Here is a 25,848-nt window from a genome sequence, read left to right on the forward strand (position 1 = left end):
AATCTTCCGCACATTAACATCATATCATGTTCCCTGAGCTAAATCCGGCCCACTGCTCACCAAATACCTTCTTTCCTCTGATTCAAGCATGTAAAACTATTGAAACCAGATTCCCATTTTACCTCAGGGCCCAATTCCATTAGATGTGCTAAAGCAGCATTTCTCCGGAAGATTTTAGGTTGTAATTGTGTGTCTTTGTCCCTTTAGGTGCGAGTGCCACGGCCATGCAGACAGCTGTGACACTAGTGTGAATCCGTACCGCTGCGCCTGCCTCCCAGAGAGCCACACACATGGAGCTAATGTGAGTCCCGCAGGGAAGGCCCTCTTTTAATTAACCACTTTCATTTAATGACGTGCAAGAGTCCTCTTTAATGAACAGCACACTCAAAAATAGACCTTAATGGAATGACAGGAAAAAAGCATATGGGGGGAGAGACGAGAGATGGAGAGATCGTTCTCGCACATCTCCAGTTTCTTATAGAAAGGGGGTTAGAAGAAAGTGGAAATAAAGAATGGGGAAGAAGAGAAGGAAGTGGTTTTGTGGGCAGCAGTGCTCTAATCGTACTGTCCCATCAGCCCCTGGGTGTCTTGATGATGAGTCCAGCAAAGGTAATTATATCTCAGAGAAAACTCTGATGACACGAGGCTCTGGTACTCACACTTCAGTCGTGCCACCATGCCTCACTAGTGCTAGGGAAGCCATGTTGAAACTAAAAGCTACTTATTTAGGCTTAAGGAATAAAACTTATGTTAAAGATATCTGATTGATTATAAAAATAAATACATTAAAGGGACATTCCACTTTTTTTGAAAATATGCTCATTTTCCAGCTCCCCTAGAGTTAAACATTTGATTTTTACTGTTTTGGAATTCATTCAGTTGATCTCCAGGTCTGGCGGTACCACTTTTAGCATAGCTTAGCATAATCCATTGAATCTGATTAGACCATTAGCATCGCGCTAAAAAATAATCGAAGAGTTTCGATATTTTTCCTATTTAAAACTTGACTCTTCTGTAGTTACATCTTGTACTAACACCAACTGAAAATTAAACGTTTTTGCTGCAGGAGGCGTAGTGATATTACGCACTACCCAAAAATAGTCCCCTGCTGTTGAAAGTCACTAAGGGGACTATTTTTGGCTGCTGCGTAATATCACTACGCCTCCTGCAGTCATGTTACAGCAGCAAATTCCTTGATTATTAAGCCAGAATGAGAGTATAGTTCATAGCCATATCGGCCTAGAAAATCGCAACTTTTAATTTTCCGTCGGTATTAGTACAAGATGTAACTACAGAAGAGTAGGGCCGGCGTCAAGGGGGGGGGCATTCACGGGCAGTGCCCCCCCGAACAGGTTGTTGTGCCCCCCATACAAAGTTTTTTATTACTTTAATATATATCAAGAATAATTAAAATAAATTAAACATTGAATGTTTCATGACTTGTAATGTAATCAAATGAGGAAAATATAGTTGATATATATGTTTTCTTTAATTAAAATAGACCAGTTTCTCTGATTGGATGTATTGCCGCGTCTCACCCGTCTTACGTCTTTAGCATATTTGTGACTTGATACTAGCAACGTGTTTTTTCGCGGCATTTTATGGATCGTGTAAAATATGGATACAGTATTACAACATTTAGAACGAACCAGCACCGCCTGCTTCATCTTCATGCAAACACAGACTGGCTATGCCTGCAAACTCAGAGATTAGAGGTCGAGGTGAAATTTTCAAATCTACAGGACACTGTTTTAAGGAAGTTTAATGTTCTTACACGCCGTCTTCAGCTATTTTAAAGGTAAGTTAGCGCTGTTTTAAATTACGTAAGCTCAAATGTGAAGTGTGGCTATAGACCGTTAACAGCATTACGACGTGATTATGGTAAAGCAGTAAAGCTAGGACGCGGTGTGCGCTGTGCTATGAAACCCATTCATTTCAATGGCTTGCGCCGCGCGAGGGCGGTTTCTTGTTGCGTCGAGCCAAGCGCGAGCGCAGCGGAGCTCAGCTTGCGCTCACGCCGCGGTCGAAGTTCAATAGTTTTGCGCATAGTTTGTGGTCTTTTGCACTCTATACGGGAAATGAGCTTACAGTCTGTACTAGTTGAATGAGTGTGTGCTTGCTGTATTTGTTGTTTTAATGTCTTGTTTTTGCAAGTTATTGTTGCTATTGCGTGCCCCCCGTTGGAAGCCGAGTGCCCCCCTGTTAGTTATGGTCTGGCGCCGGCTCTGCAGTAGAGTCAAGTTTTATTTGTAATATTATGTATTAATTAAATTCACTGCTAGCTGTAGTCTGAACAAAAGTGTATTTTTCAAAGAATCAAAAAAGCACATTTGTAATATCCTTCATTGACACTGTCCTCTTCCGAAATCCTCTCTCCTCACTTCCTATTAAGAGTCAGCGCACTGTCCACATCGGTGCATATAATTCTCAACATTGAGAGCAAGTACCAAGATTAAACTTTTAAACCTGATGTTTGGTGATTTAAATTATTCACCAGATGTCATGCATTATTCAGGGCCAGACACGGCACACTCTCTCTGCTGCCGCTACTGTTGTTTTCACGAAACAAACAAGGACCACATCACACGTAGATGCTGAAAAGTATGTGTGTGCGTGTAAATATGATAAATACGAGTTGTCTCACCGCCCTAAACGCCCCTAGACTGAAACACCTGGCTTTGAGGAGGGACCGCCATCTGCCCCAGGGCTATCTGTTGTGTTTACTTACCAGTCCTGAGACACGGCTCTCAAACTGGCCCTGCTCATGTTCCCTTCCCGTCAAGTTATCACGGCTAGAGTAAGTGAAAGTGCTGCTGGTGTCTCATTTCTCATCTTCGGTACACATTGACTAAACTGATTGTTAAAAATTGATTGTACACCAAATTGATTGTTGAAGCTGAAATCAAATTAATTTAGTTAAAAACTATTTTATTATAGTTCAACCCAAAACGAATAATTCTTTGATCATGTATTGGCGTGTTTATTTTAATCAAAAAGTTAAGAAAAGTAAGAATCTCAGTTTTCTCAGTGCGTATTGATGTTTGGTTTTCTCCTGATCCTGTGGTCTTTTCTTGAATAAATTAAAATAAAGCAGAAGGTTATTTTTGGTAAAACATTGCTAAAACCTGCCATTTTCAGACAGGGTAAAGGTTAACTGTAGGCTCTCTTTTGGTGTAGCACACGCAGACCCTTTCTTAGGGAGCGTGAAATTAACCGTGGCATTCACAGAGGTCTTTCACACCGGATGAAGGCTTTTACCCCGTTGGAGCACGACTCCTCTCCACCTCGCACAGTGGAGATGAATACAAAACACATATTATGCGTGCGTGCGGTTAAACTTTCTCGCAGTTTTAGTTTTGTGTGGGAGATAATGGATTTACATGCATATGGTGTAATTGCATTTGCAAGTTTACATTATAACTTCAGCTGAATCTTCTACCCGTCCCTAAAAAACATGTGGAATCAATCAAAGTGATTGGTGCTTTAACCTGTGGGTCAGACAGCCCTGGCATATCTGAATGGACAGTTCTTGACCGTATTAAGCTACATTATGTATCAAATTTAATGATAGTCATTACATTTAGTCCTGTCAAGTGAGAACTACAGGGTTGAAAATATTGTGAAAGCAGTCCAGTCTCACGAAATTTCGTTATGTAGTCACGTAATTTTTTTATTCTTTTTTCGTGATATTATCACGAATTTCCGTGTTTTTTCGTGATTGTATAATGAATTTCTGTTTTCCTGTGATTATCACGTATTGGTTACTCAACTGTTTTGTCCTATTTTCTTACTATTGTCGCTTCGGTTTAGGGTTAGATTTACATAAAATAACATCCCTATCCAAACCCAACTCTAACCATAACGCTAGGCGACATATAAAAAATAAATCAGAAAAAATAGTATAAACCAATGTATAAAGTGACATTCTAATGCAAGCACCAAATCTAACCCTAAACCGAAGCGACAATGGTTTAAAAATAGGAAGAAGCAGTTGAGTAATCAATTCGTGATAGTCAACCGAAATCAGGAATTTGTTATACGATCACGAAAAAGCGCGGAAATTCGTGATTTCACGAAAAAAGAATAAAAAAATGACTATATCAAGAAACCTTGTGAGACTGGGTAGTTTGAGCAGCAACAACATAACTAAACGGCATTCGTGGAACGAGCGTAACTTCCTGTAAACGTTTACAAAGAACCAATAACTATAGAGTCCTTTTATAGTAGCTTATTTCTGATAACAAGCAAAATAAACAACAAGTAGATTAAGTTCAAATCATAGCTAAAGCGAATCAAAAACGACACTGAGCTAACGTTACTCTGTAACATTTATGTAACAGATCAGCCAAACCTCTCTTCACATAGCGTTGATTCATGATCTCCATCTCCCCTCATCTTTAGGAAACCAAGACATTTGTTATTTTGATGAGGTAATTGTTCAAGAGTTCAGTTTTACCACTAGCCAAACCATAAACTCTTTTCCCGCCATTGACAAGATAACTCGTCAATTAGGGGAGAAACACTTCCCTGCCAATGACGAGTTTTTCCGGCAATTCGTATTTCCACTATGATCCACAAGGTGGTGCTCTTAAAAACACTGGTGGGGAAAGAGTTAAACAGAGACCGGAAGTTAAAGGGGACTTATTATAAAGTGCTATAATTGGGTCACCAGTGCTTCTATCAACCTAGAAAATGTGAAAAAGATCAACCCAGTTTTGGTAAACCATTCTCTGCAAGCACATGAAAAAATAGGTCATCGAAATTTGGCGCCCCTTGTGATGTCAAAAGGGGATAATACCACCCCTTAATCTGCACTATCCAACCACAGCACTGCCATTTAGTGCAGAGATCAGCTATTTGCATTTTAAAATACACACACAAAAATGGCACATTTTTGCTCACACCTACAAAGTGGCAATTTTAACATGCTATAATAAACTATCTATATGATATTTTGAGCTAAAACTTCACATATGTACTCTGGGGACACCAACGTTTTATTGGACATCTTAAAAAAGTCTTGTGAAATGTCCCCTTTAAGTTCCATCCAGACATGTAACCGATAAAACCGTCTATATGCATAATTCAAATAATAGGCCTTTCAATAGGTTTCAGAAACATTGTTCGCTCCACTCTTTTTGGAACAAAAACTGGTTTAATCCTCAGTAAGTACAACAGATCCAATTTGCATTTACATTTATTCATTTAGCAGATGCTTTTTTAAAGCGACGTACATGAGAGAGCATTTAACATTTTGTCCAAGTTCTCTTAACGCTTTCCCAGGAAGCAATTTTGCGCTTATTAGAAAGGCATCTTATATTCAACCAAACACAGCCTCTAGGCTAAAACAAAGCAAAATTTGAGCTGTCAGTGAAAATGTTATAGACATCTAACCATAGCCCCAAAAAAAAGGAAATAAATAAAATGAAGCCAACACTGTTGACTTTGCTTACATGATGGAATATCATACTTATATTTACTTGTACTCATACTTAAATTACTATACCTTAGTTATTTTGGCAAAAAGGACATTTAACCCTTAACTCTTTCGTCGCCATTGACGAGATATCTCGTCAATCAACAGAAAAGGCTTCCCCGCAAATTACGAGTATTTCCGTCTTTACGCAATACCGCAACTTTGGAAGTATTGCCCTATGGCAAGCGGCTGCATGTCCGTGTCTGTTTTAAAGATCGCTCTGAATGGGATCTCTATGAAAAGTCCGTCACAAAAATGGAATTATCTCTGCTTTTTCCTCAAGATGTGGTGTTTTTGCAGAAACCTACTTGTATTCAAAAGCTGATTACAAAAGAACTACTGAAGGTAGGATGAAACGGGGGTTTTTTTTGTTTGAAAGCAGAGGGTCTGTTCTTTCATTTGGTATATTGTATATTTATATATTTAAAGAAGAACATTTTCTGGAAGGCATTAAACTTTTGTGAAAATCATGAAAAACGTTGGCGCTGGCTGGCAACTTTAAAAAAAAAATGCTGGCAGTGAAAGAGTTAATTGTTTTTTGCAAGAAGTGGGTTTACCCATAGCCGGACTATATCAGGTCTACCTAGACGGTGAAATGACAGCTATTGCTTGCTGAGTTTCCTTTGTATTTATGTAAGTTAGCATCTCTTTTAGTATGCCAAAACAGTTCTACCTACTATATATTTGCTAGCTTTAAAACTATATTTCCCTCTATAAAATGTAAATCCCTGCAGCATCTTGTCATACTACTGACTGGCATGCAGGGCTGTACAGTAGTGGCAGGTGGCCTATCCGTGGATCTTCCAGCGTCCAGCCTGCAGAATTTAGCAATTCCCCCCGGACCCACGGCTCACTCCGGCTGCCCATACACCAGCCTGACACAGCTTGAACAGTCACAGGGAATCCTATGCTTTTTAAAATACATATTTCTATCATTTCATTGGATGTCTCACGTGTTCGCTGTTATTTAATGAATGAGGACAAAAATCAAGTACATTGCCAATAAACTAGAAAAAAGACAGTTTTGTAAAAAAAAGTGAGCTGACCTTTCTGGCTTGTGCATACGGAAATATTGTGTTATTTGTTTTTTTTATTGAGATCATATTTGGATATAGTTGATAGATGTAGATGTTCTCTCTCCAACAGTGTGAGCGCTGCTCTCCTCTCTTCAATGATAAACCCTTCAAAGCTGGAGATCAGATACAGGCGTACAACTGCCGCCCATGCCAGTGCTACGGTCACGCCTCTTCCTGTCACTACAATGCCAGTCTGGATCCTTATCCTGATGATCATTTCCATGGTGGTGGAGGGGTTTGTGAAAACTGTACACATAACACCACAGGTACTGTAACAGCATATGATGGTTTTAAAGTGTGACTATTTCAAAAGTTCATATTTCAAAGTGTAATTCTAGTACTTTTATCTGTGAAAATATAACCTTGATATCTTTATTATTGACTCAGTAAGGTCGTGTCAAAGATTGAAATCAATGATTGAAAGCAAAATTAGATTACGAGACTTTAGCCTGGATTTCACAGGCAGGGTCACATATGCCAAACCTAAAAACTCTGTAGTTTATTTTACTGTAACAGAAATATCAATATAATGAAAGCATCAAAAAGCAAATCAGAGAAAGTCGAAATAATGCATGTCTGTGAAACAGATGGGCATTTAATGAAGTAAATCAGGCCATGCTAACAGGTTCATTGTTTCATATGCTGGGCATCAGACATCAGTGGCAGGTAAAGATGAAAGAGGACATTAAAATGGACACCTTAGAAAATTACACACCTCTCGCCGGACCTCTCCCAAGACTGCAGTTTTTTAATTTGAAATCGTAGTCCTATGATATGATTGAATTTTAATAGGTTGACATCAATTTCACCCCTCTCCATGCTTTTTTCAACAAGTGTACACTCATGCACATGATCTTTGGGTTTAAAGGCAGGAACTGTGAGCGGTGTCGGAGTCAGTTTTACAGAGAGGTGGGTGCGTTGCTGTGGTCCGAGGACGTGTGCAAACCCTGCCAGTGCAACAGTGTTGGGACCGTCAATGGCTCTTTAGAATGCGAGCCGGTAAGTTTAGACAACTACTCATTTGCATATGTCTACAATAATACTTCCAAAATTGTATAAATATACTTCTAAACATCCCCAGCTTCCAACATGGTCATTTCTTAAAGATTTGAGTATGATATAGCCTACTGTAAAAAAAAATTCCCACGTTGGGTTTTAATTATATAATTGAAATATATTTGACTGCATGAAGTTATTTCAACGTACTATATTAAATCATGACTAGTAACGAGTTATGATGCTAAGACTTATTGATCACATCATGTTTTGCAGTGTAGTTTTGGTCTCATATCTATTCTAACATGCAATACTATGATTTCCCATCGTATGTTTTAAAGGACCAGTGTGTAGATTTGTAGCGACATCTAGCGGTAAGACTGTGAATTGCACCAATGGCTCAGTACACAACTCATCCCTCCCATTCGAAACGCACAGAGAAGCTACGGTAGCTGCCACAGGACAAACATGTCCATTGTCTCAGACAATGGCCCTGTCTCAAATGGCACACTCCGGACTTGTGGTCCTCCGCAGAATCCGCACTTTGATGACATCATGTAGTGGAGCCTTTATGGACCCTTGATATCCTGGTCTGATTACTCTTTCGCAAGGACTTATGGGTTGGTAAAGTGCGCGAAGCCTGCTGCAGTGCGGGCTTCGCCGAAGACCGCATCAAGGGGGCAATGGAAGCGCTGATGAGCACACTTCGAAGCGCAAAGATGAGAGATGGGACACCCTACAGACTCGTAGACTAAGCAAGCAGGCGCAATTTAAGGTCATGAGGCCGACAGTCCACATGAAGTGCGCCATTTGGGACAGGGCCAACGTTGTGACAAAATGCGCTTTGTAGAGCTATTTGTCCTTTTAGGGCTACTGTAGAAACATGATGGTGCGAAATTGTGACTCGTGTATGGGGACCCGCGGTGTATATACACGTAAAAATGGCTCATTCTAAGGTAATAAAAACAATGTAGTTAATTTTGTAAGGTCTTTATATACCACTGATTATATAGTTACTGTATGTATATAATATTGCATTTCTGTCAAGAGGTCCCTTTAAAAAGTTACACAATGCGCCTTTAACGGATTGGCTAAATATGGATGATCATTTACCCAAAAATGAAAATTCTTGTATTATTTATTCATCCTCATCCAAAATGTATGAATGTATTTCTGTACTGTTGAACACAAAAGATGATATTTTGATAAATGTATTTGTTTTAGCATATTTTAATGCTAGTTTTGTCCAATTTTTATAATTTTATAATTCCCTGGTTGGGAAACACTGCCCTAGCCCACCCTTCATTATAGGGTCGCTGTGATTTCACAAAGTAAGATGTGATCCTGGATCAATGTTTTAATCAAAGAAACCCCAAATTGACATTAATTCAAACCCTAACAATTTTTTTACCCCTCAAATTAGTGTAGAATATTTTTTTAAAGCCCCTAACCCTAAAGATTACTAAAGATAAAAACTAAAGATTCTTGCTTTAAAATCCACATGTAGAGACATTGACTCATCTGTCAATTCCTCTATGAAGCAGTGTGAGGCACACTTGAGAGTTTACATTTATTTCAGACAGAAATCTTTTGGATTAGTTTGCAAAATTGGGACAAATAATGCACAGTATCGCTTTGCGGCAGCACAGCATGAGAATTTTAAATTAATGTAGTATTTAATTTGAATAAAAACCAGGGGACTCCCAAATTTATATATATTTTCTGCTTTAAAAGGGGTCTCGCAATGCTTATAGGAGGCCCTGGCCCCCCAGCCCCCCCTAAATTTGAACACTGTGTGAGACATGGCAAAACAAAAGCTCAAATACTGATTTAATGAATTCTGTGAGGTTTGGTGATTTTTAAATGATTTGTTTATTTGTCAAATTTAATAAATATCTGAAATCAGTATGAGCATAAAAATGATCAGCGCTACCTTTTAAAGTTGCTGACTGAATTTTTCTCTTAGCAGTAGATTACTTTTTGTAAAATTAACAAAACATAATGTTAAAGTTTTTCAATTAATAGAATTTCTCTCTTAAATGTATTTAAAGTTACAAAGTCCAAAAGGTACTGCATGACAGAATTGACCCACCTGTAGCAACAAGGCAATTTCTGTACATATGCAAAGGAAGACATCTGAGGTTTTGATCTTTACCTTTGTGATGGACTTGAGAATTCAGATTCAGATAATGATATTGGCCCGTCTTCGCTCGAGAGAGTTGCATTGATGTATTGGCTGAGGACTTTAGTATTCACAACAGCATTTATCACCGTTGTGATCAGTTAGGAGTATGTAAAAGTGTCGCCGTGAGAATCTGTCTCTGGAGAATTCCTCGCCACCTTTTCCTTTGAGTATCATGAAAGCCATTTTGGTGGAACAGATCCGTGTCGATAGATATACTGAATGACAAATTCAAAATCAATAGCCGGGTCAGACGCAGGTTAGATTGTTACCTTATTTAAATGATCATAATGATTATTTCCTCACATATGCTAATGGCTTACACTGTAAGGGATGGGGCCTTTTTTGTTCAGTTAAAGTCGTGTTTCCTTGATTCATGGTTGGGATTCCTACAGTCGTCTTTTTTATCCAATCAACAGTATTGATAATTGACTTAGGTTTGCGCCATCTAATGGATTTTGTTTTTATAGCACCTTTAAGTTTATGCCAAGTTTATGCCCACCCCTGTCCTAGACTACATAAAGTTTAGCTGCTTATCAAATATTTCCCAGCAATGCTCGTTCTTCCGAACAACACCTGCGATTATGACCCTTTGTCACAAACACGACCAACATTCCCTAATCCTAAACCGCTGACTGTTATAAAGGTAAAATGATCTCACCAGTCCGGTGAAGATCAGGCAGGGTGTGGGGTTGAGACGGCACAAAGCTGCCCATCCATGACGCACACCCTTTCACTGCCTGGTTCAAGTTGACAAATTGGAGCACGGCCATGTGACGTTCCTCTTCTTCTGCAGATCGGAGGCCAGTGTAAGTGCAAGCGACATGTGTCTGGCAGACACTGCAATCAGTGCCAACACGGATTCTACAAGCTGCAGTCGACGCTGGCTGACGGCTGTCTCGCCTGTAACTGCAATACCGCCGGGACCGTGCAGCCAGATATTGCCTGTCACCAGGACTCAGGTCAATGCCAGTGCAAAGCAAATGTAATTGGTACGTATCAAGCGACATTGCACCCTCCATCGCTCTTTTGCTTTCTTCTTTTTTCCTGTTAATCCACAAAGTTGATATATTCTACAGTGGGAAAAAATCCACATAGTTTTGTTATGAATAAGTTATTGTCAACCCAGTGTTGGATCAGGACGAACCCAACGGGTTAAAACAACCCAGGATTTTGAGTTGAAAATAACCCAGCATTTTTTACATTGTGCTCATAAAATGGCCTGAATAACAATTTAGTTGAAAATAGTTTTAGATGTAGACTGAAGTCCAAGTTATAGTCGTGCATAAGACCTACATCGTTGGTTTTCCATAGCCTGACGTGCACCTCTCCAAAATTTTAACTTAATAATTTTTATAGAAGTAATTCATTTTAAATTACCCAAATTAGCTAAAATTATACCCGACCCGTGTCCGAGGCACAGGTGAAACTTTTAGACCAGAACCCGCTCGGGTCTCAAGTCGTACCTCAGGTTTTCAGATCTAAGTGTCATTTTATATTTAGGGGTACATTTTGGGTCAGCCAAAAAGTCAGAAAATCTGTATTCTATTTTGATAATTTAACTAGTTGATTGAATATTACATACTTTTCATGTGCCAAATTGATTATTTTGCAAGCTTCAGCTCTAATGCATTAATCCTTGTCAACTGTGTTACAGTTGATGGGTAACACAGTTGACGCGTAACACAGTTGACGGGTAACACAGTTGACATTTCAGAGCAATTTTAGGGCCTTGTGCAAACTGCTGACCTTTGACTAGATAGTACATGACCTTGATTAACTTGTGTTTTTATATTCTTTTTCTACACATTTATAAATATAACACGTGACGCAAGTTCGTTAGAACATGTTGATAACACAGTTGACGGTAAATTAATCTACTCTATGTGCAGACAATAATATAGATAAAATATTGAAGAGAAGTTATGACTTACCACACTGTCTTTAAATTTCCCTCTAAAAAAGGAAATTACATCCCTTGATGTTGGACTTTAGCCTGGTTAAAACCATTCTCAGGGTTATGGTCTGGCAAAGCTTCATAGACAAATAATTTCCAAAGGGGCATCACCAATGGACATCGCTCAAATGCCTCTGGACACAATTGCATTGACCTAAAACCAATCAGAGCGATGAATGAGATGACATATGCAGAGCAATATCAGACTTTTGCCGAATCCAGTCGGTAAGACAGCGATAACATCTTTTTTAGACATGAAGGCTTCGGGTGTTGTTCTTTGATCGGGTTTAAACGAAAAGGAAAAGTTTAAATCGCTTAAAACAGAAGCGATAGCTGATCCAAATGAGTGATATTCCATGGCGGCATCCATCTTTGTAACTGTACAAAATCTGCTTCACCTTCGCTGTGCTGTCGTCATCGTGTAAAGTGCGCCACAAAGTTTCTGATTGGTGCTGTGATTTTGACAGATTAGAAATGGGCTTAAATGGCCTCTTTGCCAGACTTGCAGAGCAAATCTAAATTTGCCGGAAGTTGTCTGGGTTTTTGGGACTTGTAAGTTTGGAAAAAAACATTGCTGATTTATAGTGGGTTTTATCGGGAGTAACACAGTTGACACTGATTTCTCGGACATACACAAAATAAGTTGATTTAATGTATATGCATGAGTAAAATATTTTAAAAACACCTTTCTCATAATTTTATGAAATATATACAGAAACATGTATTTTAGAGCTAATCTGAGGAACAAAACCTCACATTTACCAAATCGGACAGCACAAAAAATAGCAAATTCCAGCATATGCCAATTTTGCGAGATAAAAGATGGGTACCTGTTGGATTTTTGTATTAAATGAATTAGAAATGTCACCCTTATATAGAAGTTGGTTGAGGTGGAAAGTTAATGATAAATTTGATAATAGAGTCCGTGGACATGACATGTACCCCAAATTTTAGAATGACTCCTAAGTGGACCCGTGAAGACCTCCTAATGTTACCTTTCCTACACGCGAAAAATGCTGGGTTATTTTCAACCCAGCGTTGGGTCAACAAGGGACAAATCCAGCCGCTGGGTTAAATAAAACAAGGAAATATTTTTATTTGATGTAAAAATTGGTTAAAACTAGGCATAATTTTGGGTTAAAACAACCCAGCATAGTATAGTTCGTCCCTTATTGACCACATGATGAGTTGAAAATAATCCAGCATTTTTTAGAGTGTAAAGCAACATAAAATAATAAAATAAAATAAAAAAAATTTGGGTCAGAAATTATTTATACTTATTATATATATATATATATTTTACTTTATTAAAAAAATATATTAAAATACAATTATTGTTATTCACCACTTGGAATATTGTTGGGGCCCTTTTCCCAAATTCAGCCCCCAAACGTTTTTCTTTCAGCTTTTCCATGCGTTCCAGGTCCTTTGCGATAAATCTGTTCAGTATTTCCTCTTTGTACCTTTTGAACCGTTTTCCTATGAAATGCAAAAGAACGTTACTCAGAGGATCATGTGCATTGCTAAGCCAGGATATCAAGGGCCGCCTCATTTTAATTTCGTAACTCAATGCCAACTTGATTATAATAAACTGCCCCCGTCTTCCTTATTTTTCATTCTTCTTACAAGACCTGCTTCTTTGTTTGTAGTTCCCACAGGTATTTTTCAGAAATTAGATTTGATTAAGGCAATTTATTACCTCCAGCACGTTTGAGGCCAGCCGCAGCTTCATAAGGACAAAATTTATCAAGTACCCCGCGTACACAATGCTCTTTGAAATGTTGATGTATGAGAATATTATGCGAAAAAGCATTACTGATAAAATGTGGGTTGCACTGGTGCAAAGCTCGCTCCATGGGTGCTCCAACAGGCAGTCAAACAGCCATGTTAATAAAATAAAATGCACTCCAATTCTATAAAAAAATACTAAGTTAAACAGATGGATAAATATATATAGTTATTATTTTTTATTAAACTCCCAGCTGGATGGCGCAGTTACCGATTTGAGAGTTACGCAAGCGTTCCAACATCCAAAATCTACGAGCCCAATGATAAATTGAGGCTCCTTTGGCGTGATATTATTGGGGTATTCATCTGTGTCACATTGTGCATTTAACATAATGTTGTAATGAGGTTTAAATGTGGGCAGGGAGCAATATATTAATATCTAAATTTATTAAAGTGGAGCTCTGTAGTGGAATATACAGCAGTGGAGGAGTGCAGACTTCTCAGTACTTATAGCTGTAAACGGTTTGCCCCCGTAGGCTCCGCTCAGCAACATTAGGAATAAATTACCTGTCAGGAATATGTATGGCATATTCAAATAAGCACGGCGCACATTAAAAAAAACTTGATATGATTCGATTCCATATAGACCACTTTTTGGGGTCTCCAAATGAGTTTTAATTCTTTTTAGCCTTACAGTTATTTTTTACTTTTTTCTTTCCTCTGGCTTTCTTGGGTCTTTTAATTTATTTATTTTCCTTTTAGAGAAATTAAGTGTTATGCCTGGGGTGGGTCATTCATCATTGGGAAAGGGGCTCACTTAATGATGACATTACCAATTTCTTTTTTATTCCTTGTGTAATATTTCACAGATTTTTTTTATTTGTTTACTATATGCTACAACGTGTTATGAGGCAAAGGCCAATTTAAAGGACACACATATGCAAAATTTACTTTTACAAGGTGTTTGGACATAATAAAAAATGTGTGTTGGCAGTGTGTGAACACAACCACCCTACAATGGACAAAGTCCACCCTCTCCTTCATTTTTAGTTCCCGTTAAACCAAAGCAGTCTAATTAGACATGCTGTTTGGATTCTCTTGTCAATGTGATGTCACACAAACAAAGCACCGCCTATGGCTATTGACTGACCTGTTAATTTTACCCAAAACTTTTCTTAATGTGTTTGATAGCACATTGCAGCGCTAATATGGCTAAATATACTATTGTCTTGGACTGTATTCACAGAAATCAGATCTATTTTAACCAAAAGCGCTTACCGTCTGTTGGTAAGGGAGTGAGAAGCAGTAGCTCATTTGTATTTAAAGGTACAGACATGAAAACAGCACTTTTTTGCTCCCACCCAAATAGGGGCATTTTGGACATGCTATAATAAATGATTTATGGGGTATTTTGACACATTTTAGGCACACCTGAGACTTAAATCTTGTAAAAATTGGCATAATAGGTGCCCTTTAATAATTGTAGATGTGGATAAACCCTTTTGGGAAGAAAGATAAGTAAAATGCAAATTTACAAAAATGTATGTGTAAATGTGGGTGATTCTGGTTGTATTGAGAGATTGATACATTTTTATACATGGTCACTATACCATTGCAAAAACAATAAATCTAATGCTTGCATGTGGTGGCCTAAGACTTTTCCACTGGATGTGCCATGAGTATTAATGTTTATGAATGAGCACTAATAGTAAGCTCCTCTCTCTCATCCTTAGGTCTAACCTGTGACCGCTGCAACTACGGCTTTAAATTTCTTGATCACACACATCCAGACGGCTGCATTCCCTGCGGCTGTGACCCACGTGGCTCCCTGCACCAATTCTGCAACCCCTTCACAGGCCAGTGCGAGTGCAAAGACGGCATGCAAGGCCTTCTCTGTGACACTTGTGTCCCTCAATTCTACGGTATGCCTGGCAGTGGTGTTTGCACGCCATGCACGTGCAGTCCGATCGGATCCGTACCCGGTACTTCCTGCGATCCAGTTACGGGACAGTGTAAGTGCAAGCCTTACGTGGAAGGCAGACATTGTGACGTATGCCGCGATGGATACCACAGCCTGGACCGCGGCAACTCTTTGGGCTGCTTGCCTTGCGGGTGTGAGGTCAAGGGCACGGTAAATGGCTCGGGCGTGTGCAATGAGACCAGCGGGCAGTGCACGTGCAAAAGTAACGTAGAGGGGTTACGGTGTAACCGATGCTCTGCCCACACCTACAACTTGAGTTCTGCCAATGCCAAGCATGGATGCCAACCGTGCCAGTGCGACCCTGCTGGCATCGTTCCTGCAACCGTGTGCGATTCCGAAAGCGGTCAGTGTGTGTGCCTGCCTACCCGCTATGGCAGAGACTGCGGAACCTGTAAACCAGGTGGGTGCTCTTATCCTGTATGTGATCTAAGTATGTATGCAAGGGAAGTTGTTGTAAGCTCATTATACCATGTTGATGATGCCGGTGGAGTCATCGCTTTTGCTGTTTCCTGTGATTTCTAGCTGGTGCGCATTGCATTTGAAATATCTGCATCTTTTGAATTACAAAGTGCCCTCTTCCTTTCCTTAACTAATGACTCTCTCTTATTTGTTCTTGGCCGCACAAGCTGTTGCATTGTTTTATTTGTTTTATCCGAGATTGTGCCTGGGAATTGAATGTGTTTTGGCAGTCACTTTGGCCCACGGCGTTTAACTAGCATAGCTATGGGCCATTCCTCATGCACCCTCAATCAACCCGCTCAATGGCTGCTTGGCCAGCGCTTGCCTCGTGGCTCAAGTGCACTTGAGGGGTTGGATATGTTTGGGCTCCCTTGTTTCTTTGCAGTATAGTAAGTGCTACAAGTGCACTGCCAGGGGCCACAGGGTCAGTGTGGCGGCACCAGATGGTCCCTTTGTCCCCCTATAATGAAGATTAACCATCAGAAATCTCAGTTTACTGTAAAACCAACTTGCATCTTTACATGCCAAGTACAGTCTTCCAATTCCTAACAGTACTCATATTTTAGAGATCTGGCAGTATCAGTATTTTGGATATCTGAGGTCCAAATGGGACAGTATTGTGTTTTTCATTAGTACACATGGCTCGCAAAATTTTGGTAGCTTGAATAACTTTTAATGTAGAATATTGAGACAAAACATAAATCAAAACACAAATAACACACATAAAATAATTAAATTACAATCATCAATAAAAATACAAATATTTGCTAACTGAACTGAAATTTTTAGAAACTTCAGATTCTGAATCTGAAATAGTAGCTGAAGTCACACACCGCAAAAAAATGATTTTCAAGATAAAAAATTCTTAGTATTTTTGTCTTGTTAATAATATCTAAACATTCTTAAATTAGGATGCTTTTTCTACCCAAGAAAATAAGTCTAGTTTTTAGACCAAAAATATCAAATTTAAGTGATTTTGTGCATAAAACAAGCAAAAATATCTGCCAATGGGGTAAGCAATTTTTTCTTGAATTTTCTTGTTTAATAATTTAGTGTTTAAATAAATGTTCAAAAATGTTTTGCTTACCCCATTGGCAGATTTTTTTGCTTGTTTTATGCACAAAATCAGTTAAATTTGATATTTTTCTTCTAAAAACTAGACTTATTTTCTTGGGTCGTTTTTCTCATCAACAAAAAGCATTTTAATTTAAGAAATTTTTGATATTTTTACTGAAAACAAGACAAAATACTAAGATTTTTTTCTTGAAAATAATTTTTTTCAGTGAAATGCAAAAAAATCTGCTAATGGGGTAAACAATTTTTTCTTGAATTTTCTTGTTTAATAATTTAGTGTTTAAATAAAATGTTCAAAATTTTTTGCTTACCCCATTGGCAGATTTTTTTGCTTGTTTTATGCACAAAATCAGTTAAATTTGATATTTTTCTTCTAAAAACTAGACTTATTTTCCTGGGTCGTTTTTCTCATCAACAAAAAGCATTTTAATTTAAGAAATGTTTGATCTTTTTACTGAAAACAAGACAAAATACTAAGATTTTTTTCTTGAAAATAATTTTTTTCAGTGAAATGCAAAAAAATCTGCTAATGGGGTAAACAATTTTTTCTTGAATTTTCTTGTTTAATAATTTAGTGTTTAAATAAAATGTTCAAAATTTTTTGCTTACCCTATTGGCAGATTTTTTTGCTTGTTTTATGCACAAAATCAGTTAAATTTGATATTTTTCTTCTAAAAACTAGATTTATTTTCTTGGGTCGTTTTTCTCATCAACAAAAAGCATCTTAATTTAAGAAATTTCTGATATTTTTACTGAAAACAAGACAAAATACTAAGATTTTTTTTCTTGAAAATAATTTTTTTCAGTGAAATGCAAAAAAAATCTGCCAATGGGGTAAACAATTTTTTCTTGAGGTTTTCTTGAATTTAGTGTTTAAGAATAATGTTCAAGATTTTTTTGCTTACCCTATTGACATATTTTTTTGTTTAATGCACAAAATCACTAAAATTTGATATTTGTGGTCTAAAATCTATTTATTTATTTTCTTGGGTTGTTTTGCTCATCAAGAAAAAAGCATCTTAATTTAGGAATTTTTAGATATTTTTACTGAAAACAATACAAAAATGCTAAGAATTTTTTTCTTGAAAATAATTTTTTGCAATTTAAAGATCAAAGTCTTTATCTTTCATTGCACGAAAACAGTGGTTGAAGTATCTATCGCCATCTCTATTAGAAACATAAAATTGCATGGTACATTACATACCCAAGGGGGTTTTGAAATCAAATGACACTAACATTGCAGCTTAGGAAACTCGACATTTGAATCATTATTATAAACTTTTAGTTGTTAATCATGGTATGGGTTTCAACACTGATGTACTTTTTTAATGTACTTGCTTCTTTACATTTTACCAAAAAAAACATACACAATAAGACACACAGTGATTTAAAAGGGTTACCAACTGAACCAGTTAATCCAACCCATCCAACAGGGAAACCATGCTCATGAACGTCCACCAATAGGTACAAATGATTTGAGGGTGCCAAGCTCAGTAACCAGACAAGGATGTACAGTCAAGCCCTCCACACATGATGAAATAATGCGGGCGGGCGTACCCGCTGCTCACCAATGCCTCTGCCGCCCATGCCGGAACATAAAGCATGTGTACGGAGAGTGGGGCTGGCAGGAGTAAATTGAAAGCACAGGGAAAGGGGGGAGATCTATTTGAAGGAGGGTGGGGGACTGATGACTGTGTTTCTGCGGGCCCTCCCCCGGCTCTCCTGACGGTGGCCCTCTGTCGTATTTCACCGCAGGGGAAGCAGCCTGTGATTGAAACATCTCAAACTCAGCGCCCCCTGTCTGATTGATGCGCGCAGGAGCCTGACGGAGCCCTTGAGATTCAGCTCGTTCTTTTATCTTACAAAGATATAGATAGAGTAGTGGACCACTACGTTCTTAAAGGGACAGTAGCGTAAAAATTAAAATTCTGTCATAATTTACTCACTCTCAAGTATGAACCTATATACATTTCCTTGTTCTGATGAACACAAAGAAAGATATTTGTAATCGATCAGGAGCACCATTTACCTTCATAGTAGGAATAAAATACTATGGAAGTCAATGGTGCTCAAAAAATGGTTTTCATTCTTGAACTGTCCCTTTAACCAAATAGCAGGAGAGAAATTAAATGGGAATACACAATGAACGCATAATGACACTGTGTTTCCTTGCATCATTTGTGTCAGGTTTCTTTCTGTCGGAAGCTGGGCTTAGTGACTGTGAAGTGTGCGACTGTCACTCGGTCGGAGCGGTGGGCCAGGTGTGTGCTGCTCACTCTGGGCAGTGTGTGTGTGCTCACCCTTCATTGACCGGCCGCAGGTGCGACCAGTGCCAGAATCTCTTCTTTGGCTTTAATCCAGCTGTTGGCAGGTCAGTGCTAGACTAACACTCTTATCTCACTCATGTTCAACAAAGACGTTTTCATGTATTACCAAACAGAAAGATATTTGTCACCCTGCCTGCGAAATCCAAAGTCTCGTGATCTAATTAAGTTGGATGATAAAAAAGTCGTTGATCAAAGTCATTGATTTTAATCTTTGACATGGCCTTACTTAGTCAATATTAAAGATATTAAGGTTATATTTTCACAGGATGTTCTTTATATGATGTAGGATGATTTTATGTAGAAAACCGTAAATCACCAAAAAATAATTTAGGGTGCACTCATATACTGAACCCAACCCAATTGTGCCTGATCGCGATTGTCCCCGTCCCTAATCCCCCAAAAGCACACACTCACACTGTACATTGACACGCTTTTGTTATTAGGATGTGATTGGTTTGAAGAAAACATGAAGTAAAGTGCTCTCTTAACACTGGATCCCATCGTCATGTTTAAAGGGATACTTAACCCAAAAAGAAAATAATGTCATTAGTGACTCACCCTCATATCGTTCCAAACTCGTAAGACCTCTGTTCATCTCTGGAAACACAGTTTAAGATGTTTTAGATTTAGTCCGAGAGCTTTCTGAACCTCCATTGAAAATCTATGTACGGTATACTGTCCATGTCCAGAAAGGTAATAAAAGCATCATCAAAGTAGTGACATCAGTGGGTCAGTTAGAATGTGTTGAAGCGTCAAAAATAACTTTTGGTCCAAAAATTACAAAAAATACGACTTTATTCAGCATTGTCTTCTCTTCCGGGTCTTTTGTGAACCGCGTGCACAGTGATGCCGCTGACGTACGACGCTGCTGAAGCTGAAAAGTCTGGTGCGCCCTAACTTTTTTTTGCACCCGAGCTTCGTTTATAGTCTGAGGGAGACGCATGCTGTAAGTTTGAAAAAAAAGTCTGAGGATAACACATCAGCAGCGTCATCCGTCAGCAGCGTCGTATGTCAGTATTATTTTGGTAAAAAAAAAGTACAACTTTATTCAGCATTGTCTTCTATCTCGCACTGTGCATGCGCATTCGCAACAGACGCGGGATAGAAGACAATGCTGAATAAAGTTGTAATTTATTTTTTTTTGACCAAAATGTATCCTCGATGCCTCAACAAATTCCAACTGACCCACCGATGCCACATGGACTACTTTGATGATGTTTTTATTACTTATCTGGACATGGACAGCACACCGCACATAGATTTCCAATGGAGGGCCAGAAAGCTTTCAGAATAAATATAAAACATCTTAAACTGTTTCCAAAGATATTAGGTGTGTTCGAAATCGGCTGCGGCTGGATGTAACCGATCGGCGAGATTAGCCCATGCCGGCGGGGAGGAGCTGAAAACGGAGACGCGAAGTCGGACACGCTGTGGTTCCCGTAGTTGCATTTACGTCAGGCATGGCTGATTACATGGCGTTTGCTTACTTTATCGCAGTAACATGATTTGTGAGATGTGAACAACATAAAAAGTGAATTATACTGTTTTGAATGTCCGTGTATGAGCATGAGTGGAACTGAAGAGGCTTACAGCATCTGTTTTTACAAGAATAAAGTTCAACATAAGCATATATTATTTAAATACCAATTCAGTGGGGTCTAACTTTTTTATCCATTTTATTTTGAATAATGAAACAATATAACATCGCAACTACATGAAAAGAGCTTTAACTGTTATAAAAATACAGATTTCACAGGCGTGAAAATAAACATGAAACACACTTGATTGTTGTCATGAATGAATCTGACCAATCGTGAAACAGCTGTGTCGTCATTACAGCCCGTGCAGCTCCTCTTTAGGCGAACTGCGCTGGCTGACGCAGGCGGCTGATCTCGAATTGCTCTCGCGGTACGTAATGCCATATGACTTCAGCACCAGCTCAAGTCGGACAAAATTACTAACCATTATGGTCTGCTTCAAGTCAGCCACAGATCGGTCTGCGCAGCGCTGAATGAAGTCGAACACACCTGATAGCTTTGGTGTGCACACCCCCTAAGTGTGGAAGAGCATTGCATTAGCATCACAAAGGTCATAGGTTTGATCCCAGTGAACACACATACTGATAAAAATATGTGTAGCTTGAATGCCCTGTACGTCTCTTTGGATAAAAGCATCTGCCAAATGCATAAAATGTACATATAAAGCCCATTTGGAAAATCATGCGCATCACTTTTCAACACGATTTGAGCCAGTTAGCTGCTTACTGGCCCACGGGTTCATATGGAGCCAGCAAAGGTCAAATCAGCCATTAAAGTCTCCTGCCTCTAAATGAGGCTGCATTTTAATGCTCTCCACATAGTTGATTTGTTGGATACATCAATTAGGTTGTAAATACATCATATGTTTGCTGTCTTAATGATATACTCAAACGCAGCTCCCCAGCTTGAACATATGGTCCAAGTTAAAGATGCAAAACTTGGCATTCTCAGGAGCGAGTGGACTGGAAAATTATTTTTCATTTTTTTCCACATAAAGCAGATTTTCTTTGATTTTAAGTCTCGGCGTTTCGTTCGAAAGTCTCATTGAATGACCTTCCTGTGGGCTCGTAGGAGACATTTAACTACGCCAGCCATGCTGGGTGAAGAAAAGGAACAGTGGGGAACATCATCAGCAGTTCCCACATCAACCATCGTTTACCTTTTTAAGCGTTTTCCCAAATAAAAAATATGATGTTGGGATGCGCCGCCGGCAGAGGGAACATTAATTGTTGACTGGTGAGATGCAAATAGCACAGGCGCATGTTTTCAATACATCAACAACAGGGCTACCGGACATCACAAATTGTTAATCCATACATGTCGTGACAGATCGGCGCACACACAATCCATCCGGCTGCAGGATGAAAAATGAACTATTTAAACTGATTAGAGGAGACGCTTGAACTGCACGAGGAGATCCTACACAATAAAGATTTCTTTATCTAAATATTATAAACTCATTTGTCCGCCCCAGAATCAATAAGACGATGCATCTTATTTCGTTTTCTTATATTGGGTCAGCTGCTGTGGGCTGCCTAATAGAGGTACAGTGGGGCAAAAAAGTATTTAGTCAACCACCAATTGTGCAAGTTCTCCCACTTAAAAAGATGAGAGAGGCCTGTAATTTTCATCATAGGTACACTTCAACTATGAGAGACAAAATGAGGAAAAAAATCCAGAAAATCACATTGTCTGATTTTTTAAGAATTTATTTGCAATTTATGGTGGAAAATAAGTATTTGGTCAATAACAAAAAAGCAAGATTTCTTTCTCTCACAGACCTGTAACTTCTTCTTTAAGAGCATCCTCTGTCCTCCACTTGTTACCTGTATTAATGGCACCTGTTTGAACTTGTTAGCAGTATAAAAGACACCTGTCCACAACCTAAAACAGTCAGAATGCAAACTCTACTATGGCCAAGACCAAAGAGCTGTCAAAGGACACCAGAAACAAAATTGTAGACCTGCACCAGGCTGGGAAGACTGAATCTGCAATAGGTAAGCAGCTTGGTGTGAAGAAATCAATTGTGAGAGCAATTATTAGAAAATGTAAGACATACAAGAACACTGATAATGTCCCTCGATCTGGGGCTCCACGCAAGATCTCATCCCGTAGGGTAAAAATTATCACCAGAATGGTGAGCAAAAATCCCAGAACCACATGGGGGAACCTAGTGAATGACCTGCAGAGAGCTGGGACCAAAGTAACAAAGGCTACCATCAGTAACACACTATGCAGCCAGGGACTCAATTCCTGAAGTGCCAGATGTGTCCACCTGCTTAAGCCAGTACATGTCCGGACCCGTCTGAAGTTTGCTAGAGAGCATTTGGATGATCCAGAAGAAGAGTGGGAGAATGTCATATGGTCAGATGAAACCAAAACATAACTTTTAGGTAGAAACTCAACCTTTTGTGTTTGGAGGAGAAAGATGCTGAGTTGCATCCAAAGAACACCATACCTACTGTGAAGCATGGGGGTGGAAACCTCATGCTTTGGGTCTGTTTTTCTGCAAAGGGACAAGGACGACTGATCCGAGTTAAGGAAAGAATGAATGGGGCCATGTATCGTGAGATTTTGACTCAAAACCTCCTTTCGTCAGCAAGGGCATTGAAGATGAAACGTGGCTGGATCTTTCAGTATGGCAGTGATCCCAAACATACCGCCCGGGCAAAGAAGGAGTGGTTTCGTAAGAATAATTTCAAGGTCCTGGAGTGGCCTAGCCAGTCTCCAGATCTCAACCCCATAGAAGGGAGTTGAAAATCTGAGTTGCCCAGCGACAGCCCTAAAACATCACTGCTCTAGAGGAGATCTGCATGGAGGAATGGGCCAAACTACCAGCAACAATATGTAAAAACCTTGTGGAGACTTACAGAAAACGTTTGATCTCTGTCATTGCCAACAAAGGGTATATAACAAAGTATTGACATAAACTTTTGTTATTGACCAAATACTTATTTTTCACCATAATCTACAAACAAATTCCTAAAAAATCAGACAATGTGATTTTCTGGATTTTTTTTTCTCATTTTGTCTCTCGTGGTTGACGTGTGCCTTTGACGGAGGTTGCAGGCCTCTCTCGTCTTTTTGGGTGTGAGAGCTTGAACAATTGGTGGCTGACTGGATACTTTTTTGCCCCACTGTAGTTAAAAACGCACAATATGGTTAGACAAGATTACACATCACGGCAAATCACCCAAAAGAGCTGCGTTTGGGTAATCGTTTAACCTTGGGAGAAAAATAAGTTTTGTTTTGCATACGAGTAGGTCATATTCATATCTTCGCACCAGCAGAATGCAATCTACATGTTTATTGGTTGAAATTTCTTGTTTGCAAACTTCACAGCCACTTCTGTTTGCAACACCTGTTCTAAACCAACATCGATGCACAATCTGGAGTTATTTATCCTTATAGCTGCAAGCTATTGATTTACGATATTTCAATATGGAGAACGTACGCATGTGGAACTTGCCAATATTGATGGGTGAATCTTGCGAAATTAGACTTATGAGGTGTCGTGAAACATTTTGATAAAGTAAATGCAAAATAAGAAGCATACAGTTACAAACATCTCTTCATGTACTATTTTGCACAAATATGACATCATACAAACCAATTTTGTTGTTTTTTCCACATTTAAGAGGAAAATTTTTATTACCGCAATGTGTCCATGACTGGATTTGGGTTCTTTGACATGGAAATATTTATAATTAAAAAATCAAAAAAATGTAAAGCTTCAGGCATGTTATACTATAAACATTTACAGTATAGAAACATGTTGTATTTGGTGATCACTGGTAAAGGTAGAGACAATAATAAGCAATATAAATGTGTCCAAGACCAATTTTCTCATCCTCCGTAACAATTTTCAATCATTGTTTAAGCCCTCAAGGAACTAACATTTAAAAAAAAATGGTTGTAAGGGACATAATTGACTGTGACACTCAAGATGGAAACCAGGTAAGCTGTTTTTATTTTTTCTCTCTGAATAAAAGTTTAAATTTTGTTTGTCATAGTACCTAGACAACGTTTTAGTTCTCATTACCGAAACATGAGTTTGTAAATGCATATATGTAATGTAAAAATTTTAAATAATTATATAGGAAATATTTTTAAATCCTCTAAGATTTATGGTTATAGTAAGTTCAAAACTTAATCTTATATGTGCAAAAATAAATTGGCTTCAAGGGCTTTTGTGATGCTGGACACCTTCTCTGGATTTCGTGAGAATCACCCTAATACTGATAACAGAATTGGCATCAGCCTTCATTGTGCATCCCTAACAACCGAAAAAAGTTTTGCGCCATCTTCTTTTCAGGAGTCAAGGTCGAACCACATCGTAATATGGGGTGAGTTAGCCCAAAACGCCCCTCAGTTGACAGAACAAATTGTCGGCTCATTAAGAGTCTGTGGCTTTTATCAGCTGCTTTCAAGGGTGTCAGGCGTTTGGCCCCCACATCACCCGCTGCTGGCCCCTAAGGGCCTTTCCTCCGTCCCCTACTGCACCCCTCTCACAAGTGTCAATGACAGGTGCATCTGTGAATGTGTCCGTTTAGAGAGTCCCCCCTTACTGCACACACAAACTAACGCACATACACTTTCACTTTTTGCAACTCGTAGCCAGTGACAAGTTTTATTGGGATGGGGGTTGTAAATGAAAGTGGACCCGTTACTTTTGGTTAATTTCCTGATTTCATGTCCTTTACAGATATAGACAATGTCAAGAGAAGTGATTCTGTTTTTGGGTCTCTCGTGTGTCTAGGTGTGAGCCGTGTGGATGTGATCCTGTGGGAGGATTCAACGGCTCCTGCCACCCCCAGACAGGGCAGTGCCTGTGCAAGCCGTACGTAACCGGAGAGAAATGTGATGCGTGTGTGGAGGGCGCTAGTCACATGGATTCAAACAACTACATGGGTTGCAGTAAAGGTCTGGAATAAATAAAACAATACATAATGCACCATAATAGACAATTAATTATTATATATATAATAACAATTATTGTACCCCACAAAATGTTTCTCTGCTTCGTCTACAAGGTCATTAAGTTTTTTTTTAAA

At 38.8% G+C, this 25,848-nt stretch overlaps 1 protein-coding gene across 1 annotated transcript in view; it reads left to right on the forward strand.

Moving 5' to 3' along the window:
* Positions 1 to 25,848, forward strand: part of ush2a (Usher syndrome 2A (autosomal recessive, mild)) — a 328,621-nt gene that overhangs the window by 42,217 nt on the left and 260,556 nt on the right. The window contains 7 exon segments of the mRNA XM_055171788.2: positions 208 to 301; positions 6,623 to 6,818; positions 7,421 to 7,551; positions 10,527 to 10,722; positions 15,149 to 15,796; positions 19,117 to 19,300; positions 25,554 to 25,717. Of these exon segments, the coding sequence (XP_055027763.2) occupies positions 208 to 301; positions 6,623 to 6,818; positions 7,421 to 7,551; positions 10,527 to 10,722; positions 15,149 to 15,796; positions 19,117 to 19,300; positions 25,554 to 25,717 (1,613 nt within the window).

This window comes from Misgurnus anguillicaudatus, chromosome 7, assembly GCF_027580225.2.
Source record: "Misgurnus anguillicaudatus chromosome 7, ASM2758022v2, whole genome shotgun sequence".
In the NCBI taxonomy this organism is placed as follows: Eukaryota; Metazoa; Chordata; class Actinopteri; order Cypriniformes; family Cobitidae; genus Misgurnus; species Misgurnus anguillicaudatus.